This window comes from Lissotriton vulgaris, chromosome 6, assembly GCF_964263255.1.
Source record: "Lissotriton vulgaris chromosome 6, aLisVul1.2, whole genome shotgun sequence".
In the NCBI taxonomy this organism is placed as follows: domain Eukaryota; kingdom Metazoa; phylum Chordata; class Amphibia; order Caudata; family Salamandridae; genus Lissotriton; species Lissotriton vulgaris.
The window spans coordinates 26,032,992-26,055,218 of NC_141694.1; the positions used below are offsets into that span (position 1 = coordinate 26,032,992).

Here is a 22,227-nt window from a genome sequence, read left to right on the forward strand (position 1 = left end):
ACTGCCTTAATGTGTCCCAAAATGATGCATCTCCAAAAAGTGTGTCCGTCCCCTCCATAAAAAGTTTGGAAAGCTGTGCTCTAGGTAGCATGGCGAGAGCAGTAAGGCTTTATTTCAGAGGCGTTGTAAGTTAAGCATTTGTGACCACATACAGTAACCCAGTGACAACACTACAAATGGACACCACACAAGGCTGTATATCAAAACTAAGTATATTTTATATAGAGTTACCACAAGATTAATAAACGACAAAAAGAATCCACAATACTATTAGATTTCAAGAGTTCTGGTTAAAAAGGCTTAAATCAAAGTTCTGTGCGAGTCAGTAGCCCTGTCCGGCTACAGCATTGTTGAAATAACACAAAGACTAACAAATCCAGCGGACGGCGTCGGTCTGGACCCACTCAAATGTCGAAAGACTCAGTCACAGTACCTTTTACTTGATGCAGCCGGCACGGACGTTCCAGCCGGTTCCAGTGTTTGGCGCACTGCAGAAAAGAAAGCGCTGCAGGACGCGTTGTCCCTCGATGTGGTGCAGGCAGCAGCTAGTTGACGGAGTCGGTGGATCCAAGGCGTGCTTTGCAGGGCGAGACGGTGCTTCGTTGCGGTGCTTCCAGCTTGCGGTGCGGCTACAGAGCCGGAGTTCAGGGCCTGGCGTCGATCAGTCCGAACAGCGGTGCGAGTCGGGTGGTGCGGCGCGAAGCGTGCAAAGCGGTGCCCAACTCCGGTGCGATCACAGGACTCGAAGTCAGCAGCAGTGAACGCATCAGTCAGACCAGTGCGAGTCGGTGTAGTGAGGCGTTGCACGTCGCGGTGTCCACAGGTTACGGTGCAGGCAACAGCTCGGTGCCGGCGTCAGGACGGAGTCGCTGAGCTCAGAGCTTGCGTTGTTCGAGGCGGACGTTGCTCGATGCGGCGCCTACAGGACACCGGGCCGGTCGTGAGAGTCGGTCACAGCTCCCTGCCTCTGTAGCCACTGAAACAGCGTTTCCAGCAGCAATCCACAAAGTCTGGTGAAGTCTACTGGTCCTGAGACTTCGGTCAAGGGGCAAGCTTTCACAAGTTGAAAAAAAAGTACACAAAGTTCTTTCTCCTTCCTTTGGCAGTCAGGCAACCACTGTAGGCCAGTCCCCCAAGCAGCATTTCAGCTTGGGAATAGTCTCTCCTCAGTTTCTCCAGGTTCCTCTCCTCAGCAAAGGTTTCTTCTTGCAGTCCAAAAGTGATCTAATTTCATGGGATCAGGGTCCCAATACATATACCCCAAAATCCTTTGTTCTCTGAGGGGTGAGGGGCCTGTGCCCACCCAAAACCAGTTCTGAAGCACTCTGTAGTCCAGACTCTCCTTTCCTTTCCCAGCGCAGGGCAGGCATATCAGACTCCCCACAGGAGGTAAAGTCCTGGAGCACTTTGTAGACATTCTTCCCTCTCCTCTTTCAGTGTGCAGGGCAGAGACAACAGACACACCACAGGGGGTGGAGCAGGCATTGTGGAGGGAAGGCCCAGCCCTATTCAGGTCCTAGGTGCAACTCCTCCCTCCCATCTAGATGTAGATCTCTCTAATGACCACCGGGCTGCCCCAGCCTGTCTCCTGGAATCCCCCGGCCCTGTCACTCGCAAAACCAGACGAACGAATACACAACCTTGCAGAGGCAGGCTCAAATGGTTAGGCAAGCAAATACCTACTTTCTAAAAGCGGTATTTGCAAACACAGAATATTAAAATAAACTTCACTAAAAGATGTATTTTATTATTCTGAGTCCAGGCATACTAAACTCGAATTTCTACCATGTTCTCTGAGTCTGTTAGGATTATAAAATATAATAATTCTAACAGCCCATTCTGGCCTATGGAGAACAGGTAGCCTTGCAATAGTGAAACACTAAAATGGCTGTAATTCACTCTTAGGACATGCCAAACACTTCAGGGCTTTTCCTACCTTATACTTACAATGTACCCTACCCTTGGGCCTACCATAGGGGTGACTAATATAAAGATAAGGGAAGGTTTAGGGACTGGCAAGTGGGTGCACTTGCCCAGTCAGCATGACAGTACCAGACTGCACGCAGGCTCTGCAATGGCAGACCTCAGACACATTTTACAAGGCTGCTTCTGTGGGTGGCACAACCAGTGCTGCAAGCCCACTAGCAGCATTTGGATTTACACACCGTGGGCACACTCAGTGCACTGTACTAGGGTCTGACAAGTAAACCAAATAGTCAGTCATGGAATCACCAATTAATACATTCATTTACAATTGGGGGAGCATATGCACTTTAGCACTGATCAGCAGTGGTAAAGTGCCCAGAGTCATAAAATAGCCAACAACAGGTCAGAAAAAATATAGTAGGAAGGCAAAAAGTTCAGGGATGACCCTGCAAAAAGGGCCAAGTCCAACACAACCCCCTTCCAGCCAAAACGCAGGGTAGACCAATCACTTCCTTGATGGGCATTCCTACTTAGGGCGATAGAACATGGACCTGGCCCGCAACAGCAGGAGCATAATCCAGTTCTACGCCAATCTGCACCCATTTCAATTCCTCTGTCCATACTCACAGGATCCACCAAGCTAATCCATGGGGAACCATTTTCTTCACCTGTGGACACCACCAGTGCAGCATCTAACCTTAACTTGCTCACAGGTGTGTCCCAACAGACAGACAGCAAGTCACAATGGCCACTGACAGTAGTCAGGAATGAGACCCAGGCCTTATGCCTGTTAGGGCTCTCAAACCTCTGTGGCATCCGAGAGCAGGGGGCAGTAGCCCCACGTGTGTGGCACCCTGTGTCCACTCTCCCTCCTGTCATGTCAGGTATGAAATCCTGGCACTGACCGACCAGCCCCAGGCCTGTACCCGGTGGCTCGACCAGAGACTTCGGTTGGCCCTCCTACACCCGGTCCTCCTCCTTGGGGCTTCAAACCCTCCCACCTGGAACTGTACCCCCTTCCAGAATTGTCAGGGCACCTGTGGTAGGTGTCCTGCACAATTCGCCCACCAGTTCAGGGGTTCTATGCTGCAACTGGGCAACCAGGTCAGGGGGGACACCCTGAACCTGGCCCTCCAACCTAGCGTCTGAACCCTCTAGTTGAACCGGGGTCTGAGGCGAGGACTCCCTCCCTCTGCACCCACTTCCGGAGTGCTGTACTCTCCCACCTGGAGTGGTACCCTAGAAGCTACATCGGTCAGGACACTGATTACAGTCGCCACTTCCTCCAGGTCGGACAACACCTGAACCTTGCTTCCCAAACCAGGGACCAAATCCTGCGGTTGAACACTTGCCTGGCAAACCAGGACTTCCTGGGGAGTATGCATGGCCCCACTGAGGGTAACACATAACTCATGTGTTGTGTGATAGTCTGCCTGGCCCAGATCTCCCGACCCCTGTGCATCTGACAGTGCGCGAAGATCCCCCAGGACAGAAGTGATGTCACCATGGTCATTCACTGGTGACACAGCCCTTCTGGCTGGCCCCTGACCCACTGGTTCTTCCATTGGAGACTCTTTCCCCCTCTCACCCCTCAGTCTGGACTTCTACACCCTCCACTTAGGTGCGGCACTGCCAGACACCAGAACTGATGGAGGCCTGCTTGCAGACACTGCCAGTTCACCAGACACAAGGGGATCCCCCTCAAAGGACGGCCCATCAGGACAGCCTAGGCTCCCTACCTGGTGTTCCCTTAAAGAACTATCCAGGCCCTGAGACTGGGTTTCGGGCACCTGGGGACACACAGCCCCACACTCACTCCTTCTCCACTGAGACAGGTTGTGAGCCCCTACACACCTCCCACTATACTGGGACCTAGCTGGGCTACTCTGAACCACTCCGACCACTTCCACCACTCTGGGTTGAAAGATACCTGAGCCACTCCTCTTAGAATCACCCCCAAATGCCTCTCCAGACCTTCTGGAATCCACCAAAAGATCTGCCTCCAATGTGAGCTCCCTGGGGTCAGAGAACTCACTCTCCAACAGGTGTAGGCATTAACCATGGGCGGAAAATCCGTTTCGCTCGCGGATTTTGCGGATTTTCGGTAAATTCATAATCCGCGAGATTCGCGAATCTCCCGCAAAATCCGCAAATCCGCGAGCAGCGGATTTTGCTCGCACTGTTCGCACTGTTCGCGTGAGTTCGCGCCCCCGCGAATAAGTGCAAAATTGCAGAAATACGATCTTAGCAAAACTGAAAGTAACTACTTACCAGGTTCAAAAGTTCAGGCTCATCATTAGTAGCCATTTCCTGTAGTGCTTCCTGAGGGGCCCCTCCAGAGTTCAGTTGCCAGTTGAAACTATTATGTGACCCTGCTCTGAACCTCAGAATAGTTACACATATGCCACAAAGGTCCTGAATTACAGCTAAGGGAGACAAGCAGGAGCCAGGCTGGAAGTTCAAATCCATTAATCAGCCCCTAATGCATTATTGTCAGTTGGGGCAGGGCAGGTGTTGTAACTAATTTTGCAACAATGAAAGCACTTAGCAAGTGCAAAAGATCACTAATCAGGAAGCACTAAGGAAGCAGGTGCCAGCTAAAAAAATATTCTGTGACACATTAATCAGCCCCAAATTAATTCAGGTCACTTGAGGCAGGGAAGGTGTGCTTGCGTTGCCACAATAATGTACACTGACTGGACAACCAGAGGGTGCTGTGATGAAACAGAGGGTGGCATGGGTGGGCCAGAGGGTGGCATGAGTAGTCAGAGAGTGGCAGTGGTGACAGAGAGTGGCAGTGATGAAGAAGAGTGTCCCAAACAGGCTGGACACGTAGAAACAACAAGTTCGCGAAACTTGCGACCCGACAGGTAAGTTCGCAATTTGCGACATTGTAAAAAACCCTCGCGAACTGGCAGAAACCCGCGCAAACACAAAAAAAAAATCCGCAAATTCGCGAGAATTCGCGGATTTTGCGGATTGCGAGTTCGCAAATCCGCAAAATTCACGAAAGCGAGATTCGCAAAATTCGCCCATGCTTAGTAGGCATAGCACTGGAAAACAGGGACTTACAATATGCTCACCCATAATTGGATCACACAGACCCCTACAAGGGTTAACCAAACTATCCTTCACCTCACCATCCAGTGCCTCGCACACATACTCCACACCACTCTCCTGAGACTGGCAAGACAGTATCTGACTGTCTCTGTCACACAACCCACACTCTTCTGGGCCGTCTTTACACTCACATACCGGGACTTCAACTTTGGGGGAACCCCTCTCCCTGCACCTCTCATCTAGAGTCAGTAGAGTGTCCCTCCCACCACTAGGACCATAAACCCCTACGCCAGTTACCCTATTCCCCTCAGGGACACTGCGCACTACTAGAGCTACCTCATGTCCTTGAACCTCCTGGTGTATGTTAACCCCCTCCAAGTCAGGTGTCATATCTCGGGGGGGGGGTTGTACTATTCCCTCAGCACTAGATAACTGAATATTGCTGCCACCATCTGAGTTGGATTCCACCTCCAACTCAGCAAAGCGTACTTCCTGAGATACCCAAATTTCTTATTGCTGGGCTGAGACACTCATGGCCTCAAGCCTCTCGAGCTTCAAATCAAGCTTCCTCATTATCAAGTCATGCTCAAACTGCATTTCCTTTTCTTCCAGGGCTAATTTCCTAGTTTCTAGCTCCAGTTGTCAACTCAACCAACTCGAGCTTGGCCAGCTCCATTTCATGCATCCTGTTTTCTTTCCTGTCTGCCAACTCTTCTGGGGACAGGCCTCGGGCTGAAACACTGCTACACAACGGGGAGGTTGTACCCCTCCCTTCTGGACCCAGTGGTCCTTCAGCTGCTCCTCCGCATCCTCAAATTCAATCTCATTTTCAGGGGCATTCCTTGCCTCGACCCAGGCCCTCAGCGCCTTTTGGAACTTCTCCCTTCTGGAGAGCCCGGTCAAGGAAATTTTTTACTTTTTGCAGAAGCTCTTAAGCTAGTTGTTGGTGTAGCTTTCTAGTTTCTCTTCCTCCCAATCACAATCAACCGATGCAATGGATGCTGCCTTTTCGATTCTGACTGAACCAGGCATTACTTTGCAAAAATGGAGATCCCTGGCAAAAACAAGTATCAGAAGTACGTGGTTGCGTTATGGTCTCCACTCACTAAGAAGTGTTCACCAATCACTGTATATGAGTCACAAATGTAAAGCCCAGAATCCCTTCCGCTTGACTCCCAATGTTAGAATTGGGGGTCTCTATTTGGCACAGGTTAGGTACTTGTGACAAATAGGGACCCTATCCTCTAGTCAGGAAAAGGGGATTACACTCCTAAAATAACCCCTGCTCACCCTCTAGGTAGCGTGGCGAGAGCAGTCAAGGCTTTATTTCAGGGCGTTGTGAGTTAAGCATTTGTGACCACATACAGTAACCCAGTGACAACACTACAAATGGACACCACACAAGGTTGTATATACAAAATAAGTATATTTTATATAGAGTTACCACAAGACCAATAAACAACAAAAAGAATCCACAATACTATTAGATTTCAAGAGTTTTGGTTAAAAAGGCTTAAATCAAAGTTCTGTGCGAGTCGGTAGCCCTGTCCGGTTACAGCGTTGTTGAAATAACACAGAGTCTAACAAATCCAGCGGACCGCGTCGGTCCAGGCCCACTCAAATGTCGACAGACTCAGTCACAGTACCTTTTACTTGATACAGCCGCCACGGACGTACGAGCCGGTTCCGGTGTTCGTCGCGGTGCAGAAAAGAAAGCATTGCAGGACGCGTTGTCTCTCGATGCGGTGCAGGCAGCAGCCCGTTGACGGAGTCGGTGGATCCAAGGCATGCGTTGCAGGACAAAACGGTGCTTCGTTGCGGTGCTTCCAGCTTGCGATGCGGCGACAGAGCCGGAGTTCGGGAGCTGGCTTTGATTAGTTCGGACAGCGGTGCGAGTCAGGCGGTTCCTCATCAGCAGTGACCGCGTCAGTCAGACCAGTACGAGTCGGTGTAGCGAGGCGTTGCATGTGGCGGTGTCCACAGTTTACGATGCAGGCAACGATTCGGTGACGGCGTCAGGACGGAGTCGGTGAGCTCAGAGCTTGCGTTGTTCGAGGCGGACGTTGCTCGATGCGGTGCCTCCAGGACACCGGGCCGTCGTGAGAGTCGGTCACAACTCCCTACCTCTGTAGCCACAGCGTTTCCAGCAGCAATCCACAAAAGCTGGTGAAGTCTACTGGTCCTGAGACTTTGGTCAGGGGGCAAGCTCTCTTCCAAGCCCTTGGAGATCTTTCACAAGTTGAAAATAAAGTACGCAAAGTTCTTTCTCCTTCCTTTGGCAGTCAGGCAACCACTGCAGGCCAGTCCCTCAAGCAGCAGTTCAGCTTGGGAATAGTCTCTCCTCAGTTTCTCCAGGTTCCTCTCCTCAGCAAAGGTTTCTTCTTGTAGTCCAAAAGGGATCTAATTTCATGGGATCAAGTCCCAATACTTATACCCCAAAATCCTTTGTTCTCTGAGGGGAGAGGGGCCTGTGCCCAGCCAAAACCAGTTCTGAAGCACTCTGTTTACCAGACTTCTCCTTTCCTTTCACAGGGTAGGGCAGGCACATCAGACGCCCCACAGGAGGTGGAGCCAGCATTGTGGAAGGCAAGTACAGTCCTGGAGCACTTTGTTGATAATCTTCCCTCTCCTCTTTCAGTGTGCAGGGCAGAGACATCAGATACACCACAGGGGGTGGAGCCGGCATTGTGGAGGGAAGGCCCAGCCCTATTCAGGTCCCAGGTGCAACTCCTCCCTCCCATCTAGATGCTGATCTCTCTATGCACCACCGGGCCGCCCCAGCCTGTCTCCTGGAATCCCCCGACCCTGTCACTCGCAAAACCAGATGAAGGAATACACAACCTCGCAGAGGCAGGCTCAAATAGTAAGGCAAGCAAATACCTACTTTCTAAAAGCGGTATTTGCAAACACAGAATATTAAAATAAACTTCACTAAAAGATGTATTTTATTATTCTGAGTCCAGGCATACTAAACTCGAATTTCTACCATGTTCTCTGAGTCTGTTAGGATTATAAAATGTAATAATTCTAACAGCCCATTCTGGCCTATGGAGAACAGGTAGCCTCGCAATAGTGAAAAACTAAAATGGCTGTAAATTCACTATTAGAACACATCAGGGCTTGTCCTACCTTATACTTACAATGCACCCTTCCCTTGGGCCTACCATATGGGTGAATAATATGAAGATAAGGGAAGGTTTAGGGACTGGCAAGTGGGTGCACTTGCCCAGTCAGCATGACAGTACCAGACTGCACGCAGGCTCTGCAATGGCAGACCTCAGACACATTTTACAAGGCTGCTTCTGTGGGTGGCACAACCAGTGCTGCAAGCCCACTAGCAGCATTTGGATTTACACGCCCTGGGCACACTCAGTGCACTGTACTAGAGTCTGACAAGTAAACAAATAGTCAATCATGGAATCACCAATTAATACATTCATTTACAATAGTGAGAGCATATGCACTTTAGCACTGATCAGCAGTGGTAAAGCGCCCAGAGTCATAAAATAGCCAACAACAGGTCAGAAAAAATACACGAGGAAGGCAAAAAGTTCAGGGATGACCCTGCAAAAAGGGCCAAGTCCAACAGCCCCTCATTGCAGAGCCTGTGTGTGTGCAGTTTACTATCCCAACAGCTTGACATTTAAAGCTACTTGACAATCCTTAAACTCCCATTTTATTACACATAGGGCACCCTTAAGGTAGGCCCTAAGTAAGCATTACACAAAGAACTCGAGGAGAGGGTCCAGGGGAGACAGTTTAAAGATCAGCCAGAAGTAATTCCCCTAACATTATTAATCATAACACAAAAAACTTCTCGTGTCTATGCGAGCCTGGAACCAGTTTGGGTAAAACAGAAAAGAAGAAAGAGGTGAATCTGCGTCTCTCTATAAAACCCCAAGGGGGGAGCAATCCCTTTTAGGGCGAATGCCCTCACCCACCATAGGTGGCATGCTTCATCATATGGGCTTCTCCTCCCAGTGTGAAAACCTAGTCCCACTGAGGGCTACAACTCCCTCACTGTGAGGTAGGAGCTCTGGGATGTTTTCAGATTGTCAATAGCGGTTGAGGATGCTAAAATCCCATATGTGAGTAATAAGGTGTTGTGAGGGTGCAGCGCAAAACATGAGTGAAAGTGAATTAAAAACTACCTTTTGAGGACGAAAGGATTCTTTATTAACTCATCCGAACTGGCAGGATTAAAAAGCAGTGCAAAGCAGTGTAAATTTAAACTGCAAAGATGTATAAAAAGGTCAACATGTTTCAGCCTTTGCAATCTATATAAGTATACAGGCTTTCATCAGGACCAGAATTAATAAACAAAGAGGCTGCTGTGGTTGTGTAAAAGAAATAAACAATGATACAAAACCAGTAATCCTGAGTATAATTCGGTATTACTAGAAATTATCCAAATTTGTAGGATAAGCTAACCCACCTCAACCAGAGCTCCTATCTCACAGTGAGGGAGTTGTAGCCCTCAGCTGGACTAGGTTTTCCCACTGGGAGGAGAAGCCCATTAGATGAAGTATGCCACCTATGGTGGGTGAGGGCATTCGTCCTAAAAGGGATTGCTCACCCCTTGGGGTTTTATAGACAGATGTAGATTCACCACTTTCTTCTTTTCTCTTTTTCCCAAACTGGTTCCAGGCTCGCATAGACCCGAGAGGCCCTAAGTAACGCCAAGGGGCAGTGTGCTGTGTAAGTAAAAGGTGAATATGTACCTTTATATTTTGCATATCCTGGTAGTGACAAGCTGCCTATTTTGTTTTTCACTTCTGTAAGGCCTACTCCTTCCGTAGGCTAGCATTGGGGATTCCTATAAAATATTTTTTAAGCTGCAATTCCTGATTGGAAAGGAGCAGCAACTTCATGTTTAATATCTTTGGAATAGGGTGATAAATCCTCGTTAGTGGTATTAATATTTTAGAAATGACACTTTTAGAAAGTGGACATTTCTCTGCTCTTAACTTTGCTCTGTGTGGCTGCAACCTCCCTCCAATATGAGTGTGGGCTGGGTGAGAGCTACCCTTTGTGCATACTCTCTAGACAGCCATAACACGGAAAGGGCTGGGTGTGACTGGAAACACATCTGCATTCCTCTGCACACTTATAGTCTTCTTGGGAAGGGAGAGGCGGTTCACATTTACATCTAAATAGGCTGTGTCCTCCCCTCACACATAGGGTTGATTTTTCCCCTACTGGTGGTCTGGAGCCAGGGCTGGGCTGCAAGGGATTCTTCGGAGGGCAAAGGTGCCTACATCAAAGGCACTTTTGATTATAAGTATGAGGGCTCTGACCCTATCAAATTAGTACACTACTCAACCTGGAAGAGACTCTTCCGGAGTAAAGACTTCTGTGCTGAAGGTTTGCCACTCTACTATACATGACTGTTCCACGGAACTGCTTTGCTGCCTTGTTGTGCTGCCCTGTTGACCTCTACCCTATTAAGTGGACCCACGACTAAACCCCAGAGTGACTCCAAGGACTTGCTTGCTTGCCCCCTTTTCTCCCTGAGGTGTTAGGGACATCAAAGACTTCACGGCCTAGTTAAAACTCCAGCATCGCACTGTCCTGAAAAAGCAAGCGCTCCGCTTTTTAGGAGCGTGCCTTATTGGCACTGACACTGCTGAGGAGTGAGGGTGGTACTAATCTGAGACCTTCGCAGCGTTCCACTCATGTGAGCAGTGCACTCCATTCTACCCACCCACTTGAAGATCAGCGCTTCTAGATGTGAGACCTCTAAGCATTTGCAATACCTGTGCTTCCCCGCCTCTAAGGAGTGCCCAGGGAGCAGCGCATCTGCTGTTCAAGCCATTTCCAGAGCACACAAGGATATCACTCCTCACACATGAGCCCCTGATTCGCCTTTACCTGCGAGCCATGCAGCAGCACGACTCACCTAACAGTGATGCATGCCCTGTGTGCAAGGCCCACCGACATCACCCGTGGCTTACTCCAGTCCAACCTTCGTCTTTGGAGCTTACCCTAACTAGAGTGGTAGATTTGGCCTGGCTTAGGTGCATACACTAGCCAACCAGACACTTGTTGTACCACACCGGCCACACCCTAGAAAACCAACATGGCGACCAGTAGTGGGACAAGTGGAGTCGGAGTCAGCGCACCAGTTTATCAAGCACGCATTGAAGAAGAGGCAGAGGCAACCCACGGGTGGGACCTGTTTGCGCATCCGAGGAGCTGACTGGCGAAGACGGTCCTGGTCACTATTTAATACTTGTCTCAATTTTCTTCTATAGATAAATAGGCTATAAGGTTTTGAAGTCCTTTTCTCAGGGTGTTTCAATCCTTGTCTTGGATGGTACACCTCCAGATGTTTGTGTCTTTTTATATGCTAAGGCGGCAGTAGATAATTTTTAACTTCCAATAAAAATATAAAGAGGCATCTTCAACAAGTTAAATATTTACAAATTGTTATGGACTAATCTTGATATGTATATATTTTGGACACATTGATTCTCTGAACAATATATAAACGTATCAATAGCACAGCTAGAAATGTAGGGGGTGTCTAGAGGCAGTGGTGTAGCATAGGTGGGCGGTTACCCCCACCCCGCTCTTACCTGCGGCAATGCTGGGCGGCAGTTGTGGAACTCGCCAGCAATAACCCCGCCCTCCCTCTCATCACGTGGGGGGCACACCAGCTAGCTCTACCACTGCCTAGATCAGGGGTCTCCAAACCGGTCCTGGAGGGCCGGAACCATGCCAGATTTTTTAAATAACTACATGTATCTCAATGGTGATATCTAAAAAATCTGGCATGGATCCGGCCCTCCAGGACCAGTTTGGAGACCCCTGGCCTAGATGATGGGCTATGAGATTGATAATAAAAAAGTTGAAATCCCCCTGCACAGTACATGTGTGACATAGGAAGAAGGCATACCATGAGCATAAGCACAAAATGTTGAAACACTAAGTATGAGAAAATATTCCTATAATCTTCTGTGACTGCTTTAAAATGCTCTTGGACTTGTAGCTCTTGATAGGCCTCAGAGAAGTATTAAATAGGAAACACCACGATGGAAGTGACCTTGCAGAATTAATATCAGTAACACTATAAGCTCAATCACATGATGTTGTCCAGCTGTTGGTCTATCTGAAGTAGGGGGCTATTTGGCCTGCTCCTCAAGGAGATCTGATTGTCACCCACGCTTGGAGTCTAAGGGTTGACGTTATTAGAACATGTTCTGAGGACACCATGTATCATCCACCTGTGGAGAACAGGGAATGTGGGCTGTATCATCACAATCCCATTTTCTGACAGTGTTGAAGTGATCCGTGGTAGTCCTTTTGGCATCTTCAGTGCATTCGATAACTTGAAATACCTCCAGGTTACTGCATGTTTTGCTGAAAGCCGAGCCTGGAAATGTACATAAAAAGGGAATTACTGGCCTATATTTCAGTGCTTTGTTGTCAGCAGGACATACATTGACTTAGCGATATTTTCAGCTAATGTGTACATTAGAGACATTGAAAAGAAACAGACGGATGCCTTCTATGCCAGCACAGCACAGAAAAAGGGATAAAACCACACAGAATTAATTAATTAATTGCGGGTTTCTAACGCGCTAGAATTGACTCCCGAAGGAGTATCTCTGCGCCATAGACTGCTGGGGAACCCGTCCTGGCTTACCCTGTGAGATGGTCCCTACTGGGTATCTCCAAGGTGAAACTAGGCATCCCCGGCATATGTGGGGGGCCATTGTGGAGATGAGGCAAGCTAATGCCCAGACGATCAAATAACTTGCATCCATCCATGTCAGACCCCCACTTAAAAATGTCGCCGAGAGCCTAAGGTCTTGTCACCTAAGCTCAGCCGTCAGAGAGCCTTCTCAAAAGGTAATAAGAAATGCCAAATTATTAGACTGACTGGAGAATAGGATGGGTTTATTGGGAAAAGTCCTAAAATGGTTTTATTCTTTCTTAGAGAACAGATAGCAGAGATTTCTAGAAAACCATAAGTTATCCCTGCCATCTCCGAGTCACAAGGATCAACTCTATCCCCATCCCTATTCAATCTGTACATCGAGCCACTAACTAAAGTATTACAACAGGCTAACATTTCCTTCCACATGTATGTAGATGACACTCAGCTGTATATGAAGATTACAGCGCTGGAAGAGATCAACATAATGAACCAAGCACTACAGAGGACCGTTCAATGGCTATCTAGTAATCATATAAAGCTTAACTCACAGAAAACAGAGGGGCATATTACCAAGGGGGGCGATAGGCAAATATCGCCGGTTTAGCGCCGATAATTCTATCACTCTTTTAGCAACCTGTCACTAACTGATGTTATCGACAGCTTTTAGGCGATAGCGAGCGGTTTGGGGCCCACTCTGCATATCAGCGATATTTATTGCTAATGACATGCAAAGTGGGCGTACCCAACCTGTTAGCGACTGAAAGCAGTCGCTAACGTCGCTATCGCCTATTAGCAAGGCAGGTGTAGCGATGGACATATTCCCGCTATCGCCAAAAACCAACGCCTGCTCAGACCAGTTCTTAGCCATGTTATCCAATGGGAGGTGGATAACATGGCTAAGAGCATTTCGTCACTAATGCATGAATATCGCTGTATTCTCAGCGATATTCACGCATTTCACCGCTATCGCTGGATATTTTAGCACAATGGAGAAAAACGTTGCTAATAGCATGTTTTCTCCACTACCATATCCAGCGATAGGCAGCGATAAAAAAATCGCCGCTGAGCCTATTTAGCGATAATTATCGCTACTTGTTGGTAATATGCCCCAGGATTTCTTCTGATCTTACCCCTAAAAGCTCTACTAAGATTAAGGAATGGACCAAGATGTACACTACGCTAAACGGTACCCCGATTCTAGTGGATTCAACTAAGTCTCTGGAAATCACGCTGGCTAAGGAATTAAACATGCAAACCCACATCAACACAATGACAAAAAACGCCCCATTTCCATCTGAGCTATCTTAGAAAATGGAAGTTGTTCACCAATACAGCTGACCGTAAAACGGCAGTCCAGGCTTTGGTCATATCAAGAATTGAGTACGGATGCACAACTCTATCCGGTCTTCCTAAGATTTCAACAGCTCCCCTAAAAGCGTGCCTCAATACTGCAGCTAGACTCATAATGGGTTCTAGAAAATTTGACCACATCACTCCACATCTGAAAGCGCTCAAATGGCTACTGTACGAGGTAAGAATACAGCTAAATATTACATGTATTACACACAAGTCACTATACCACAAAACACCACTTTACCTCGCCCAAAAAATTACGATGTCTGGCGGCAGTAGATCCTCTAGGGATCCAGAGATTTTTTACTGAAACCAGCATTCTTCCATAAGAAGAGAACATATGATAGAGTGTTCTTGGGAACTGCACCAAGAATTTGAAATTCATTCCCACAGAATATTAGAAGAATCATGTCCGCTTCACGATTCAAAAAGCATTGGCATAGCAAATAGGTCTCGCCTTTTGGGCCTTAGAAATGTGTAGCAATGCAATAATATAGCACTTAACACAATAATATACAGGCACTTAAACAATTGTTACTAATGTTGCCCCCTCTGAACGGTGATCACCTTATTAAAATGGGTGTCACATTTGCATTTCCAAGATTTCCACAAAACACCAAAACGGTCGTTTGAACGCCTACTTCCTCCATACTAACATACTGACCATTGCAATTGAAATTGACTCACAGCCCCCAGAGCACCCACACCACTGAATTGCATATCGGAAGCCAGGAATTTGCTTTCAGGGTTTCTTTCCAGCTGCATTCTGCTCATCACACTTGTGTAAGTGTGTGGGCGTGAAGTGGGGGAGAGAATCCCAAAAGAATCCAATGCTTCCAGAAGTGTGACTCAAAAATACAAAAGAAACGAGATTGTGAGAAAACCTTTTCCCTTGCAACAACCTCCAGTTTTGCAAGGTATTTGGGTTAAAATTTAAATTAAAAAAAATACAAAAAGAGACTACTCTAGCAAGAAATGCCAGCCTTCATCGATCCAATGTGCACGATATAAAAATGCACCTATTTTGTTTTTTAAACCCTGCAACAAGCGAGGTCAAAGGCCTCCATCGCAAAGCCAATTTCTACTCCCTTGAAAAAAGCAGTGTAAAGAAGATCCTCCTCTCAGTTTTTCAAAAGAATAGTCACAGTTGAACTCCTCCCCTTGCCAGTAGCGGTCGGTGGTAGGAGTGCTGCCGGGCGGTGACGTGGGGCGGGTGAGGGGTAGGGTGGTGGGTAGTAAACTATCGAATACGGCCAAATACAGGTAAGTAAACATAAAAATAAATAAAACGAACAGTGTTTTGTGAAATTGTGCAAAAAAACCCAGATGGCAGCTTTGTAAACCTATACAACAGCAGCAGAGGACTTTATTTAGGTGGTTTTATACAGCATGTGATGAAGATGGATGAGTTATAGAACACATCAAATATAGGAAAGGCTTCCTGTAAAGGTCACGGCAGAAGACAACACAATGCACCGCTGTTAGAACCTGGGGTAGCCTGGCCTAGGGCAAGACATTCATTTCAGAGGCACAGTGTTAAGGTTGCAGACCACCCAACAGTAAAACCACGCAATAACACACAAAAATAACGCTACACCAAAATGTGGAAAAATAAGTACTGCTTTATAAAAATAATATACTCTTCGTTTTAGCTCACAAGTATTCACAATTAGAAATTACACCTTTGATCACGAGAAGTTAATGACACTCTTCTAGCTGTGGAAGAATTACACTTCAAAACATACAGTTTTCATGAGTTCAGAAATGCTTACTTTTGGGATTGTGAACTTATCTTAATAAGATTACTCTCAGCAGTGCTACTTTGCATTAATGATCAAAACAACAATACATTTCATTACATTACCCTGCCAATTTCACTGGCTATGACTTCTACAGGGTTAAGAACCTTCCCTCCCTTATCTGCACCTTAACACCCAGGGGGGGGTGCACACCCAGCGTGGAATAGGGGCACTCACAAATTCTCCAGGGGCCTCAACTACCTCTATGAGTGTCAGCAGGGGGGGGACTTCCCAGTTGGTAGGAACTGTCAGCGCTCTGCTGACTATAGATTACCCCCCCTGGTTTCTGGTTCAGAAGTGGCCTTAATCAGACCTGTCCCAATAAAGGAGGAGGCTTGGTAGTATTCCCTCACCTTCTAGGACACCACTTAAGAGGGTAGTTGAATTGGTTATCTGGCACCTTCTAAGCACTAGATCTTGTGAATTTTAACATTAACCAAGAGGGCACAGCACCTTCCTTCCTCACCCCCACTCTCCTTACTGTCTCAGTGGCAGTTCTGCCACAGTCCTCCGGCTTTTAACTGACAGCCGGCCTCCAATGATTCTGCCCAGCTTCCCTGACCAGCTTCTTAGCCTGGGCTGGCGCTGGGGAAGTCGATGCCACAAATGCGGTAGCCTGACTGGTGTTCTCCCCTTCCCTACTGCTCAGCGCGGCTCCTCCGTGTTGCGCTTCAGCAGGGAAAAGGAGGTAACTGACGCGGGGAAGCGCCAAAGCCTGCTCCCTCGCCGATCGTCTCTTAGGTGGTCTGGGCATCACACACACTCCGGTTCCTTCGCGCAGATGCGGGGGAGTAGTGTTGCCGGCTGGGAGTCGGTTCTAGACGCCTGACGCTGGAAGCGTCCTCCGCGGGGGGCCTGCTCACTTCCCGGTTCGCCTCGCAAGTTGGGGCATGCGCGGACCTGACGCCGGAAGCGTCTCCTGCAGGGGCCTGCTCGCTTCGCAATTCGCCTCACAGATGCAGAACAAGGCGGCGCGAGGGACTAGTGTTCCCGCTTGGCGCCGCGCTGTCTCCGCTTCCTCGCCCACAGTCTTTCCCCTCACCTGGCTCCAGGGAAAACGCTGATTAGAGCGGAACGCTCACTCGACAGGGCCACAAAGGCTCCGCAGCCACTCGCCTTTCCCTCAAAGCCTCGGGGAAAACACCGGGCTCAACACTGGGCTAAAGCTGTCTTCTCCACAACGCTGGTAAGTGAAGCACTGCCAGTGGGAAATTAGGGAAGTCTTTCAGCTAGAGCGTCCCGACAGGGGTCAATGGGGCTCAGGTGTAGAGGGGGGGCTTCCACCTCAGGTAGATCAATCTCTTCAGCAGAAGAAGGTGGTTGGGAGGGATTGGTCAGGGGTAGAAAGGGGAACGTCTCCCTGTAGTGGCTGTCTGTCACAGGGACAAACTAACTGCTCCCAGTGCGTCCTCCTCCTTTCACCACTGCCTCACTCCTCCACTCTCTGGTCAACACAAAATGGCTTCCCAACCTCTGCCCTTTTATAGACAACCCCCACAGAGTCCAGTAGGGTCCAGAAGGTTCTGGAAGGCCTAAGGTTATCCTATGGTGCAGTCTAGGTTGTGGCAGTTGGAAACATTTAGGGCCCTCCATTTTGTGAATTACAGCAGTTTCCTAACAGAACAGGCCTCTGGGCCTGAGGTAAAAAACTATGAGGGACAAAAGAACACCTATCCCCTTGGCCAACACCTATAAAAAGTCAGTGGACAAAAATTATTAAAGATATGAGGGGCAAAAAGGGGACAAAATAAATAATAAATAGGAGGGACTACGCCAAAAAGCCAGACAGGTCTAACAACCGCCCATCTGCAGACAGGTTTATTTGTAATAGTGTGTCCAAGACGTCTGCCAGTACTAATCATTACTTAACCTATGTTTTGAAAGTTGGGGTCCATAAAACAGCAGATTCCAAAGTACTTAGAACGAGGTATGATTCCACCACAGAGTGTGCACCAGGGAAGTCTCCCCTGTCGCTCACTAGATTCTTTGGTTCTGTCCCACAACTACAGGTTGTGAGGTAGGACTGGATAGCTCTGTTGGGCTTTCCTAGATGTAATGCGTCAATCAATCAATCAGAACATTTGTAAAGCGCACTACTCATCCGTGAAGGTCTCAAGGCGCTGGGGGAGGTGGGGGTGAGGGTGCTGCAACTGCTCGAATAGCCAGGTCTTGAGTAGGCTTCTGAACGTTAATAGGTCCTGGGTCTGCCGTAGGAGGGTGGGGAGAGTGTTCCAGGTCTTGGCAGCGAGGTGGGAGAATGATCTGCCACCGGAGGTTGCTCTTCGTAAGCGGGGGATGGTTGCGAGAGCGAGGTCTGTGGATCGGAGTTGGCGGTTGGGGATGTAGAAGAGGAAACGTCTGCTGGTCCGGTGTTGATGAGTGCCTTGGGTGCGTGGGTGAGGAGCTTGAAGGTGATCCTCTTGTTGACGGGAAGCCAGTGCAGGTTTCTCAGGTGGGGTGTGATGTGGCTGCGGCAAGGGATGTTGAGGATCAGGTGTGCGGAGGCATTCTGAATGCATTGTAGTCGTTTCAGGAGTTTGGCCGGGGTTCCTGCGTAGAGGGCGTTTCCGTAGTCCAGTCTGCTGGTGATGAGGGCCTGGGTGACCGTTCTTCTTGTTTCAGTGGGGATCCACCTGTAGATCTTGCGGAGTATGCGGAGGGTGTTGAAGCAGGAGGACGAGACAGCGTTGACCTGCTTTGTCATGGAGAGGGTGGAATCGAGGATGAACCTCAGGTTGCGTGCGTGGTCGGTGGGTGTCGGTGCTGTTTCCAGTGCAGTCGGCCACCAGGAGTCGGCCAAGGGGGTGGAGCCAAGGATGAGGACTACTGTCTTGTCCGAGTTTAGCTTCAGGAGGCTGTTCTTCATCCACTCGGCGACGGCTTTCATTCCTTCGTGGAGGTTGGTTTTGGCAGTGAGGGGGTCCTTGGTGAGGGAGAGGATCAGTTGGGTGTCGTCGACGTAGGAGATGATGTTGAGGTCGTGCAGTCGGGCGACATGGGCAAGCGGTGCCATGTAGATGTTGAACAGTGTCTGGCTGAGGGATGAGTCTTGGGGTACGCCACAGGTGATCTCGGTGGCTTCGGAGCGGAAAGGGGGGAGGTGGACGCTCTGGGTTCTGCTGGAGAGGTAGGAGGTGGTCAAGTCCAGAGCCTTTTCCGGATCCCAGCCTCGTAAAGGCATGTGCGTAGGGTGCGGTGGCAGACGGTGTCGAAGGTGGCTGATAGGTCCAAGAGGATGAGGGCCGCGGTCTCGCCGTTGTTTAGCAGGGCCCTGATGTCGTCGGTGGCGGGATGAGGGCAGTTCTGGTGCTGTGGTTGCTGCGGAACCCGGACTGGGATGGGTTCAAGATGCTGTTCTCCTCAAGGTAGTGGGTCAGTTGTTTGTTGACTCTCTTCTCGATTACTTTTGCTGGGAACGGGAGCAGGGAGATGGGTCGGAAGTTCTTGAGGTCCTTAGGGTCGGCCTTGGGTTTCTTGAGTAAGGCGTTGATCTTGGCTTGCTTCCAGCTCTCCGGGAAGGTATATGTCTCGAAGGAGATATTGATGGCTTTTCGGAGATGGGGTGCCATGGTGGTGCTGGCTTTGTTGAAGATGTGGTGTGGGCATGGGTCTCATGGAGAGCCGGAGTGAATAGTGTTCATGATTTTGATGGTGTTGTTGTCATTTATGTTGGTCCAGGAGATCACGGGGTCAGTGCTGGTGGTGGTCGTGGGGACAAAGGTCTCAGTGGCTGTCGGGGTGGTCGAGACGATGAAACTGTCATGGATGTCTGCGAATTTGCAATGGAAGAAGGTGGCAAGGGAGTCGCACAGGTCTTGTGAAGGTGGGATGTCGTTGGTGTTGGAGCTGGGGTTGGAGAGTTCCTTCACGATGTTGATGAGCTCTTTGCTGTTGTGTGCATTGTTGTCTAGGCGGTCTTTGAAGGAGGTCTTTTTGGCGGATCTAATGAGCTGATGGTGTCTGCAGGTGGCGTTCTTGTGGGCTGCGTGGCTGTCCGGTGTCTGTTCGTGGTGCCATTTCTTCTCAAGTTTTCGGCAGGCTTGCTTGGAGGCCTGGAGGTCCTCGGTGAACCAGCTGGTGTGTCTGTTGGAGGGTTTCCTGATCGGGGCAAGAGTGTAGGTGCAGTCTTCTCAGAGGTTGTGGGCGCCGGTGTCAGGGTCGGTGGGATAAGCAGGTGGACTCTGGGCGAGGGTGGTGGTAAGCTGGTCCTCTGTGACTTTGCTCCAGCAGCGCGAGGGATCTGTTGGGTGCGGTGTTGCGTGATGTGTTTCCGGAAGGTGAAGTGGATGCAGCAATGGTCGGTCCAGTGGAGTTTGGTGGTGTGGCTGAAGGCGAGGTAGGAGCTTGCAGAGAATTTGGGGTCAAGCGTGTGGCCTGCAGAGTGGGTGGGTGTTGTGACGAGCTGTCTGAGTCCGAGGTTGGCGAGGTTGTTGATCAAGGTGGTGGAGTTGGTGTCATTGTTCTCGAGGTGGAATTTCAGGTCCCCGAGGAGGATGTAGTCTGTGGAGGCGAGGACGTGTGTACTGACGAGGTCGGCGATGGAGTCGCTGAACTGTGGCTGGGATCCGGGGGATCTGTAGACAAGGGTTCCTCCAACGGTGGTGTTGGGATCGGTGTAGATCTGGAAGTGCAGGTGTTCGGCGGTGCTGAGTGTGTCGTCGATGCTGGTCAAGATTCTGAGAGTGTTCCTGTGGACGATGGCGATTCCTCCTCCTGTTCCGTTGGTGCAATCCTTGCGGGTGATCTTGTAGCCGGAGGGGATGGCTATGGCGATGTCAGGTGCTAATGAGGGGTTCATCCAGGTGTCCGTCAGGAAGGCGACGTCTGGGGAGGTGGAGTCCAGTAGGTCCCAGAGTTCAACGGCGAGTTTGCGGGCGGAGCGGGTGTTGAGAGGAATGCAGTTGAGGTGGTTGAGTTCTTTCACGGTTGGTGGAGTTGTGGATTTAATGCTGGTGAAACTGCAGTTCCAGCAGGTGAAGGGTCCTTGGGTGCGCTTTGGGGCGGCCCGGAAGCAGGTGTGCGATCGTTCGATGTTGAGTGCGAGGAGGGTGCTGGCATTGTAGCGGAGTCGGGCAACATGGCATTCGTGGGGGCCAGGGGTTCTGGCACTGGGCGCAGTCGGGCTTGCCTTGGGGTGCCAGCGGCGTGCCAGCTGCGCGTGTCCGCCATATAAGGGGAGGTGGGAGGGAGGAGCAGCTGGGAGGTAGGAGCGGGGCAGCGAATGGGCACTCAGAGGGGGTGGCCGCAGGGGAGGGAGCGGCAGGGAAAAACGGGGGGAGAGACAAGAAATCAAGAAATAAGGGCAACAGACAGCAGAGGGAAAAATAAGCAAAATACAGTCAAATACAAGCACAACAATGAGAAATAAAGAATTAAGGGCAACAGTCACAGAAGTAACCAGTGAACAGTGAGAAAATAAAGAATTAAGGGCAAATAAGCAAAAATACAGTCAAATACAAGCACAACAATGAGGGCAACAGCAGTGGTGAACTTACAGCAGCAGCGGTGGCTGGGACATGGACACACAGGTGATGCTGTGCGGCGTGCGGAGCGGCCTACCCTGAAAACAGAGTAAAGGGTCGCTGGTGCAGGTGGAAGCATCTCTCATGCTCAGGTTAAAGGAATATGGTTATGACCAGGCAGCAGAACAGCCCTCTCCTGCTCTTTGATAATTATTGCATGGGTAGTTTCATCAAACAGGGCGACGGGACAACAGCAATTGAGTTCATCAGGTGATAAGACAACAGGTTATCAAACTTCTAATGGCTGTTAAAAGACAGCAACTTCATTACAACTGTATTGAATTTTTTGATTTTCACTTCTCTGACCTTTTTTTCTTTCATCAGCGATGAATTTGAGAACTCCGAAGAGGTGCCAAAGGAGGTCGTTCACATGGAGAAAATCTAACACCACCCACTGCCGTGTGCTTGTGGTCTGAGAGGGAGACCCACCATACCTCAGGACAAAATCTTCTACACACCACAGACTTCAAGCTTTCCAACAATTTGTGGATCCGACCTTCCTTCTTCTTAGACATCCTTTGGACGATGCCACCTACAGATGTGCTTTATTGATAGTTTATCCATTATTTGCAGAGCCCAATACACCACCTTATGATGGCCTGGATACTGCTTAGTGTAAGAGATGCTAAGGCGCCCAGAGGTGGACTGTCAAGGCACGCTCAAAGCAATCCTTCATGATAACATTAGGAAACTCTTTATTCAAGGGCTGAGGAGAATTTCTCCCTAATTTACATGTCTTGCTAATGCAGGAGCGGTCCATGCAGGGAAGAGTGGTGAGGCGGGGACTCGAAAGACGACAATGAGGGAAAATTTATAAATAGATACATTTTCCCTCGTTGCCTTCGGTCAAGTCCCCACCCAACACGCTCCACTGCTCTTACTTGCACAGGCCGCTCCTGTGATA

The 22,227-nt window shown here is 49.3% G+C and overlaps 1 protein-coding gene across 1 annotated transcript in view; it reads left to right on the forward strand.

Moving 5' to 3' along the window:
• LOC147706728 (solute carrier family 22 member 7-like) overlaps nt 1-22,110 on the forward strand; it is a 427,251-nt gene extending 405,141 nt beyond the window's left edge. The window contains exon 10 of the mRNA XM_086925872.1: nt 21,648-22,110. Coding sequence (XP_086781998.1) covers nt 21,648-21,708 — 61 coding nt within the window. The 3' untranslated portion in view covers nt 21,709-22,110. The remainder of the gene's footprint in view (nt 1-21,647) is intronic.
• Nucleotides 22,111-22,227: the final 117 nt, after the last annotated feature.